Source organism: Temnothorax americanus, unplaced genomic scaffold (assembly GCF_048541705.1).
Source record: "Temnothorax americanus isolate GAGA-0224 unplaced genomic scaffold, ASM4854170v1 Scaffold29, whole genome shotgun sequence".
Taxonomy (NCBI): Eukaryota; Metazoa; Arthropoda; class Insecta; order Hymenoptera; family Formicidae; genus Temnothorax; species Temnothorax americanus.
Window position 1 is genome coordinate 2,043,706 of NW_027509432.1, and position 10,531 is coordinate 2,054,236.

At 39.9% G+C, this 10,531-nt stretch overlaps 1 protein-coding gene across 4 annotated transcripts in view; it reads left to right on the forward strand.

Moving 5' to 3' along the window:
* The window catches only part of Gprk2 (G protein-coupled receptor kinase 2), a 77,863-nt gene that overhangs the window by 58,502 nt on the left and 8,830 nt on the right, over nucleotides 1-10,531 (forward strand). For all 4 annotated transcript variants that reach the window (XM_077410435.1, XM_077410436.1, XM_077410437.1 and 1 more), the window contains 5 exons: nucleotides 6,649-6,744; nucleotides 7,350-7,707; nucleotides 7,845-8,751; nucleotides 9,190-9,327; nucleotides 10,306-10,434. In XM_077410435.1, coding sequence (XP_077266561.1) covers nucleotides 6,649-6,744; nucleotides 7,350-7,707; nucleotides 7,845-8,751; nucleotides 9,190-9,327; nucleotides 10,306-10,434 — 1,628 coding nt within the window. The remainder of the gene's footprint in view (nucleotides 1-6,648; nucleotides 6,745-7,349; nucleotides 7,708-7,844; nucleotides 8,752-9,189; nucleotides 9,328-10,305; nucleotides 10,435-10,531) is intronic.

Below are 10,531 nucleotides of genomic sequence, written 5' to 3' on the forward strand. Positions count from 1 at the left end.
TGATTTCTGTAGGATGTAAAGCGACACACGTCGTCATATTTATTGTTAGATTCGAGCATCCGTTGCGTCGCGACGCCCATGTCTATACACGAGCAGACACGCGCTCGAACGTTGGTAAACTACGAAATTACACACACAGGCTCGGTATCGTCGCCGCATATTCGTTACTTAATTGGTATACAGGATTGGAGAAAGAGCAGAGGGAGAGAGGAAATTAAAATATCGATAGTGCAATATGCCATTGCAGTCGCATGAAAATATTGAAAATGCTTCGAAGTTTCTTGCAATAGCGAGATCTTTTGATATCTCTTTTTCTCCTTTATTGTAGACGGAACAATCGAAAAAAAATATTAAAAAATTGTAATAATAAATTAAAAATAAGTAGATCTATCCAAAAGCATGTCGAATTAATGCTAATTGGATTGTATAAGCTTTCTGACATTAACTCGATCATTATTTTAATTGTATAATCAGCGCATATTTAATCAGCCTTTTTACATGAAGCACGTGTAAACCTCTCTGATACGAGCGGTCAGTTCTCCTCGCAATTAGCGGCGTTTCGTGATTTCGTAAGAAACTCGAGCCGACGAAAATAACAACTCCCGCGCATCTCAGAGGCGTACGCCAAAAAGTAGGGACTCGTGAGATTTTTGCAGGAACAAACGCTCGATTCGATACTTACTGTTTTTCCGTCCTGCTTGCCGTCTATTTTTAGCCTCGTTACAGGGTACAATGAACCTCGCTGACAGGAAAACGTGACGTTTTACTTCTCGTTATGCTTTGTAACGCGTCCCCACGGAATATGTCATATAGGGGCAGGTATTTCAGGATTTTCCACGCTTTTTCCTTCCCGTGGGAATTCACAGTCGCTTTTCACGAACAAAACTTTTAATAATGTAGTTCTTGATTACAAAATCTTTCTCACAAGAAAAGAAAAAAATTTCGAAGATTTGCTTGTGATTCGACTTGATATCTCAAATGATTGATCATTCTTTTTCTTTGTGTGTATATATTTAATAAAAAAATTCTTAAATTTAAGAACAGTTTTTCAACCAAAGAAAACATCAAACTTTTTTTTGCAAGATCAAATATAAAATGCTGTTCTCTAGCTAAATAGACGTAAGATCTTAAAGGTTTTCAGGGATACGAATAATCGATACATTATGTTTTCTTACCTCTAAATGAACCTTAACGGAATTTAGTTCGAGAGATTGAAAGCCTAAAACCTCCCCTTCCCCCGGGAGAATCGTCGAATAAAATTTAAAAATTTGCATAGAGATTACGAGGCTACGTTGCCGCATGCCGTAGCTCGAGACTAAGTTTTGTCGACCCCACCGCAAATTGTGGATCGGTTGCGAGCAGACGATCCAACGGGGAGGATCACCCACCACTGGCCTGCATTCAATTAGTCCATTACGAACGACGTCCTGTCGAAGAGTGCAGGCGTGTTGACGGTCGGAAAGTAGGTAAATGGGTTCGCGTGATAGCGAATCACACACCGTCAATGGCCTTGTAATCGCATCGCTTTGATAAACTTTATAAAAATGAAAGCCGCGCGCGCGGGAGATCCGGCCGCCGCGAATTACGTAAGTATATACAGGACACTCGACAGGTTACAGAAATAACGGGTTAATTAGCGGTCTCCTTTGCTCGCCGTAACGCGGGCGACGTAATTAGCGGCCACTCGATCGGGAAATGACTGTAATCAATTTGTTGCGCCGATGAAAAAACTTTTCTACTTACGAAATTCCAATTTATCACGACCGGTTATTTTCTGTCGCCATAGCGTGGACGAAAGGAAGCGAGAGGTGTTGACGCTAATCCTGGATTATCTCTGGATTAGTTCTGAACGTGGCTAATTTCGCGTGTGTAATCAAGATCCCAACATTAGAGCTCGATAATTAATCAATTATACAGAGCTCTCCAGGTCGCCTTTGAAAAATTCCAAAGATTAACATCCAATTGCACTTGAAAGACTTGAAAGGAGTGTTAGCACATTCAATATCGAGTTCAGATTATACTTTCGGAGAATTCTTATACGTTTTTTTTTTTTCACGACTTTCTGATAATCAAGAATATTTTAACATTTTGCGGAAAGAACGAAAAATGTTTTAAAATTTTATTTGCAATAGTTCTAGTAGTGATAAGTAGTGATTATAATTTTTCCGCGCATTTTTAAAAATTCATGATAACCTCTAAAAAAATTGTTTTCAACCAATTTTTCGAACATTACGTGACTTACGTGAAGCTGCGGTTTACGATATGATGGATGTGTTTATAAAGTTCATAAAAATGTATTTATGCAATGACGTCAAATGAAATAACGATGCAATAACGTCGGAGATGATGTATCACGCGGCTGTCCTCGCGAGCCAAAGATGCATTTTGCGCGGGATCGACGTACGTGTTCGTATAATCGAAAGTCACGTTTCGCCGTGCAGCAGGAACTTCAATTATTATAATGACAGCAATGAGGATTCGCGCGTTGCAATTATCGTGTACGAAGATACGGAGTTATGCCCGTCGCGCACGCTGACATAATTACGTGATGACGATGAGGCGTGAGAAAATTCCACGACCGCGGGAACGCGGCCGGGACGCGAACTGTCATGAATAAATTTCCGCGCTCGGGATAACAATAATTATGTACTTTAAATGATACGCATAACGATAAAAATTGCATATAACGTTCATACCGTGTGGAAGCTGATACAATTTAATAGCGAGCGAGTGGATTTTACAACGTCATTTATCAAACGAAATATGTACAAATAATGTATGACGCAATGCATTCTGTATACATTTCCGTCAGTTAACGTAAAAAATGAAAGCCATTTAGACTTGAGTCAACAAATTCAAAGTAAATTAGTTGTTCGCGAGAGCCGGTTTAAATACGATTTTACTTATACGAATTATTTTATTTCGACCTTCGGTTTCGGATTCTGAATGTTTCTACTCTCCATTTTCGCTCGTATAGCTCTTTCGTCGAATACCTCTTTTTTCCTCCCCGTTTTTTCCTTTTTTTTCCCCATCACTTTCCGGGATTGGACAAGATGCGCGCGAATGGTCGATCGTTGTATAGCTCGTTTTATCTTTTCCCCTCACACGATTCACTGAGCCGAGTGCGGTTTTTCATTTCGCGGCATTGCCGACACGACTGCACACCGATTGAATCGCGGCAATAGCTGTACGGAGTACAGGGTAGTCCAGTCCGCTACAACCAGAACAGTCGAAATTTGCTCGCGAAAGGTATATGTGAAGAGATCTGGATGGCTTATATGCGAATCTCGCGTTAATCCTTCATATCGCTTGACAAGGCATTCAACTTCCGTTATTTTCTTTTAATAATTAAATATTTAGTGAAATTATATATTTTTATCCCTTTGAAATTTTCTCTCCGTCTCTATAATTATCTAAAATTAATTTGACGATCCACTTTGGTATGCAATTTAATATTAAACCCATTTTATATTAATATAATGTAAATTTGATTAATATAAGTTATCAATATAAATTAATATAAATTTGATATTAATATAAAACGAAAAGAAAACAATTTCTTTTAAGCGAAAGGTCCGACCACAAACCATACTTTTGTACTTTCGAAAGCACGCACCTTTCACCTTTAACGACTGATCGTGAGACACGATAGGTTTGTTCTGTAAGTAGGATGCATCAGCGTGCACACTAGACAGGTCCTCGTCCCGCGCGATGCAATTCGTACGTATCGAAGCACTCGCTTCCTCCCCCGGTTTTCCTCCTTTTTCCTCCGCCGATGTGGAAGAGAAGGTGGGGCTTACGCGATCCTCAACTTCCGCTCTCGTTGGGAATCGACATGTCGACGAGGTACAGGGTGTCCCGAAGTGACCGTAAAACCGGCGTCGAGAACTGTATTTGTATCTCGCGAATCCAATTTCGATTTTGTTTAAATTTTAATCAATTTTTTTCACCCATCAAAGTTTCAGTATTCGAGTAATATATCTTCTATACCTTGATATCGAATAATCTATTTAATTTCCATTGATGTAAACTCGGTTCGCGTGTCGCAGTGAGAAAAAGTACTATCTTGCTCTGGATTACTTTGCACCGTTGATATTTCTCGCGGATCATTCATCGGACAATGGAAGTAAACCGCGCGGGATCATACGTACTTTATTCGATCTATAACTCTCATTGTTCGAATTTTCTGGACCCACTTGACATCTCCATTCGGTATACGTCAAAATTCCTGACGCTCTTAAACGCGCGGACAAATATAGAAAGTTCTTATCTTGATATATGGTTCTCTATCTCGTAATCGACTTTCTGTCAGATAATCTATTATCTCTCGGTGCGACGCGGGGGCATTTCCCCTTTCTTGGAACGACCTGTACGACGAGCTTGTTCACGGAAGCGAAAAAACCTGGGACCGCGGCGTGGACCATGCGTCTCGCGCGTCACCCACCGCTTTTCCGTGTCCCTTGCGTTTTTCCGCGCGATCGATACCGCCGTCGCGGGGGATCTTTCCCGACGAAAGCCAAGGCGTCTTTTTGCCATAACCGGAATTCGTTTAACGCAAGTGAATGTACAGAGTGCTCGAGATTCCACTTTTATCCAACCCTTTTATCCGCGAATTGTTTGAAGTCTGTCGTTTAATTTTAAATTCTTTTCCAATTAACCTTTAAATTTATCTCCGGCGAATCAAGATTCGTACTTGGAATCGAAGGAACTTGTGTTCTTTAGTCTTACCGTGGAAATTTAATTCGTGAGATGAGATTAAAGTTCTCTCTAGGTTTTCCATCATTTATGCAGTAGGCAATATATTACGTTAATATTTAAATACTTTTTTATTAAGCATATAGTAACTCCACGTTGATAAAAAAAATGCGAGGAAGTGGCTGAATACTCTACGTGTTGCCATTATTCTCGCAATTTAGTTATCGGCAATGAACCCTTATTCGGGCCGTTTTCTTTTCTTACCTGTACGTTATTGAATAGCGGGATTATTTGATAAAAAGTCACGTAATAACGGCTAATACGCCATAAATCATTATTGCTGCAGCCTATATCAGCGCGTGTCATCGCGTAAAATGCGCATTGTAACGCGACGCGCGTTTTTCCAACGCGTTATCTAATGTTATGACGTTCGCTTCGAAGATATTAATAAATTTTTGTCGGCGTGCACGATAACTTTTTTCCGTCAGGATTTGTTTGCCGTCGCGAGCAACGCCTTGCATATGAAATAATTCATGAGACTTCAAGTTTCGCGATCGAACGAGGATAAATCTTGCTGAAAGCTTATATTAGTTTGCCGGAAGCCCGTAGTTCTCGATGAATATTAATTAGATACTTTTGACGTTATATTTACGTTATAGCTTTACAATTGGTCGAAATTACTATCTGTTATTAGTTATTGCTGATAAGATTTTGATACATTATTGTATTTCTTAAACAAGTACAGTTTATAGTACTTTCTAATTGCACTTTGTGCATAAAATCTAAATTTTAACTGTTTAAGATTCATCGATCTTAAAATTTTCAGTTTTGAGATCTATGTGCTCGTTTCATATTATTTATTATATTATATTATTGAGACTTGAAAATGGCAAAAATACCGAAATTAATTTTGACTGCGCGGTTTTTATACGATTTTCATGCGGCGAGGAAGAGAGCGGATGTTTTCCAAACGGCGGAAAGGGAAGCGCAAGAATTGATCGTAGGAATATTGTATACGTTTCCGGCGATGAATTACGAATGGCAAGGGGTGGAATAACTTTCTTCTCGAACTTCTATCGCGACGGATTTCTCGACGTCGCGGTCGTTTCGAGTTCTACGAAGCGCCGGGATAAATCTCGTAACGCTGATCCAATATCTGCCGTTATCCGCGTTTGAGTGAATTCCGTAACTTCCGGTACTTTTTATCCAGTATTCCGTTTTGTCCATCTGCTTTTTCGCGAAGACGTTCATGATGTATCCACTCCAGAATCCAATAGACGTAACATCTTTACATAAAATCTTTCACAAATGACTTATATTTTTCGAAATTATTTCAGCGTGTATATGTAAGTTATTAATTAATTTGTGCTCACAGAGTATTAATATTCTTCAAAATTATAGCTACTTTTACAAATGTTTTTGATATTACGCTCTGCGCCATATATAATATACAAGAATATTTAACGACAATAGTTGCGTTCTGTGAAATACAGATTTGCGGTTTATTTTCCAAACGCGCGCGACTTTAAAATATGTCGCTTTAATATCGGACAGAAAAATTACATCAACAGCGAATAAAATAAGTTTCATTTTTAATTTAACCTTTAACGCAAGCACAGTCGCACATTCGTGGTTACTGCACAAATTTCACTCGAGCTCTAATTAATGATCACAGGAAAATTCACATGTGCGTATTTGTTTTTAATTAACGTACACCGTCACAGATGAAAATTGAAGAATTCTGCTGTTTATTTATGCGGCAATAAAATTTCTAATAAAAATTTGAAACAACTTGCGAAATTTCAGCGGTACAAATAATAAAGTAAAATGGATAAGGAATAAAAATGGGCTGTTGAAAATTTTTAGGGTACAATGTGTCTTCTCTCTTGTCGTCCTTATCTCTTTTTACGTATACTTTTTGTATTTGTAGAAAATTTTATCTTTTCTGGACAGGTGGTAGTGACAGCAACAAAGGAAAGAGTAAGAAATGGCGGAAGATACTTCAGTTTCCACACATTTCTCAGTGCATCGACCTAAAAGATAAACTGGGTGAGTTAGTAATAGCTGAAGTCGTAAAAGCCTTAAGAGCGCTAGAAAAATAGAGACCTTAATCAAAAAGCTATATCGAGAGTTATTTTACTTAAATAATGCCGATGTCGCATATAAAATAGCCGCGCTAATTAGATTTCGTGCGATTATGGAATCTCGGTCTGCAACATATGCAGTGCGCGCGTAATGCGGTTGAAAGAAGCTGGAATGGGCGGAGAAACGAGACAATGTTCGTTGCGTGTCCCATTAACCTACTCTGATAACGCTCTGTTAACGCTCTTTCCCGATTTGAAGTAATCAAAAGTTGCGAATAAAGGCGTCTCTTTTACACTCGAGCCAGTACCGGTATAAAATATTCAGGAAATTATTTTTAAATGTTACTTAATGCCGTTATTCTCTAAACTAGCAGTATAGTATTATAAGATAGTAGTATTATCTTACTTTTGACAAAATTGATATTAGATTTCACGGATGTAAATTAAATTTATATATAGAAAATATATATTCGTGCGCGCGACGTGCAATCCATCACGGGAAAATTCGCGAGAAATCATTCGGGATTAAACTACGGGAATGTAATCAATATAATCCACGATATCGGGCAGACATCAGGTATGGCTATGTGGTGGACCAGCAGCCGATCGGGCGGCTGCTCTTTCGACAATTCTGTCAGGACAAGAAGCCGGCCTACCACCGCTACAACCTCTTCCTGGACTCGATCGAGAAGTACGAGATTGAGCTGGACGAGAATCGCATCGATCTTGCGAAAGAGCTGTTCGAGCAGTACCTGAAGCGGGAGGGTTCGGAGGTGGTCGACATCCTGAACGATTCCCTGATCTCGCAGTGTGAGGAGCGACTCAGCACCGGCGGCAAGGAGCTCTTCACCGAGGTCGCGCAGACTGTGAAGAACTTCCTGGCTGGCGAGCCGTTCTCATCCTTTCTCAGTAGCTTCTACTTCTACAGGTAAAGTGCCAATGAATAAATTGTAACGCAGATAGCTAATATAAATTTGTGGGAAAAACTTTCTTTGATGGGAATTTAATACTAACGAGAAAAAATTGTAGATAATCAAACGATGTTTTTTCCTATCGATTCTTCAGATATCTCCAATGGAAATGGCTGGAGGCGCAACCGGTGACGTACAAGACTTTCCGGATGTACCGGGTGCTGGGCAAGGGCGGCTTCGGCGAGGTCTGCGCCTGCCAGGTCCGCGCAACCGGTAAGATGTACGCGTGCAAGAAACTGGAGAAGAAGCGCATCAAGAAGCGGAAAGGCGAGTCGATGGTACTGATCGAGAAGAACATCCTGCAGAAGATCAATTCCAAGTTCGTCGTCTCGCTCGCGTACGCGTACGAGACGAAGGACGCGCTCTGTCTCGTACTGACGATCATGAACGGCGGCGATCTCAAGTTTCACATTTACAATATGGGCTGTGAGCCGGGCTTCGACATAAATCGCGCCCGATTCTACGCGGCCGAGGTCGTGTGCGGTCTGGAGCATCTTCATCTTCAGGGTATCGTCTACAGGGACTGTAAGCCAGAGAACATACTGCTGGACGATCATGGTCACGTGAGGATATCTGATCTTGGTCTCGCGGTGGAGATTACGGAGGGCGACATGGTGCGCGGTAGGGTCGGCACGGTGGGTTATATGGCACCTGAGGTGATCGACAACGAGAAGTACACCTTCTCGCCAGACTGGTTCAGCTTCGGCTGTCTGCTGTATGAGATGATTGAAGGCCAGGCGCCGTTCCGTGTTCGCAAAGAGAAGGTCAAGCGCGAGGAAGTCGACAGACGCGTCAAGGAGGATCAGGAGAGGTACTCGCCCAAGTTCAGCGAGGACGCCAAGAGTCTGTGTCAGCAGCTGTTGAAGAAGAGCCCGAAGAACAGGCTTGGCTGCAAGTGCGGGCGGCATGGGGCGAAGGAGGTGAAGCTCCATAGCTTCTTTCAATGCCTGAACTGGAAGAGGCTCGAGGCCGGTATGTGGGAACCGCCGTTTGTGCCGGATGTAAGTAGGTGTCGTTTGATGATCGATCTTCTTATATTGAGACTTCGTATTTATCTCCTTCTGCTTTAGCCTCGTTTCACATGTAATCTATTTATTCATCTATTTGCACTCGGTGTGTAAATGCGAGATTAACTCCACATATAAATTGTACGATAAATAACAATTTAATATAATTTCGATACACTAAATAAACCATAATAGTTATGAATTTTTAATTAACACACATTTTGTGTGTTTTACAATGAGATGGTTCTAAGAAATCGTGTAAATTGCTAAAAATTTTAACGCTATAATATTATTTTTGTTTTATTATATTCTTTATGTTAGTTTATATAACAATGAATTACTGTCGCTATGTTCGCGTGGATTTAATATGTATATGTAAAATAATTGAACCAACAGCAAGAAAATTAAACGTTAATACATTTATTGTTACAGCCTCACGCGGTTTACGCTAAAGATGTTCTGGACATTGAGCAATTCTCCACGGTGAAAGGTGTCAATTTGGACGCCACGGACGACACCTTCTACAGCAAGTTTAACACTGGCAGTGTGTCCATTCCATGGCAAAATGAGGTAAGATCACCCGTATATACGTCACACATCCGTATCGTGATCACCGATTGTGAGACACGTTGCGCCTCGGAGAGAAGGCCTTTGACCTTTCCTATAAAAATAATATTGTTGCTACGTGGCACCCAGACGATCACTTAACAAGATCTCCATTATAACGTGAATGTAAATCGTATTCTTTGACTGCCCACGCGTCTCAAGCGCTCATATTGATATCAATGGTATTGCAGTAGGGTCGAAATCTACGTAATTAATGTGATCTAAAATAAATTTGAATTTTAACAATGTTTTTCGACAAAGTTTTTAGAGTTGATTTTTTCGAAAAAGTTTTGAAAGAGAATGATTAAATGAAACTGAAATTATCATTCTTCGGTTTCAATCGTAAATTCCTGCTAAACAGTTTACTAAAATAAAAAGTAAAGCATTAAATAACCTCCTATAATAATGCTTAATTCTAGAGTATATATTTTGAATATACATATATTTAGAATGTATTTTTTTTGTGCGGCGTTAACTTAGTAGGCATGAGAAAATGTCACTTGTGTAACATTCTCGTGAGATTCCAGATTAAGTATGTCTGCTAAAATCTTGAAATAAAATTTCGAAAAAGTAAAATTTAAATTGGACTTAAAGTAAGGGAACAATAAAGTTTCGTTATTTAATTGCACTTTAGAGGTTTTTGCTTTGTTTCGCTTTCTGAAAATATTATACGTGCATCCGGAACATCTGGAGAGCGGCACTTAGATAAAAAAATATGGAGCTCGCGCAAAGTGTTTTCCTACGTCAGAAGCAGCGCGAGAGGCTCGTTATCACTGGCGTTATTCGGGTGGATGTACCTATTTAAAGCCGCGATGCTGCGTAAGACGCATTACGCACGAGCCACCTTTAGCTTCTGCCGATTTTAAATCACTTACTACGCACCTCGCGGAATTGAAATTGTCAAATCGCAATTTAACGCCCTTCATTCCTTTTTTTTTGCAGATGATAGAGACTGAGTGTTTTAAGGAACTGAACGTATTAGGTCCTAATAACACGCCCACCCCAGACTTATTGATAAACCATACACCGCCCAATAATGATGACAGAGGTTGCTTTCCTTTCCGGAGAAAGGTAAATTATTTTATGAAACTTCGAGTTTCATAAAATTAATTAAATCTAATTTCGAATAAGAGAGAAGCTCGGTGAACATTTAAAAAACATCTAAAGG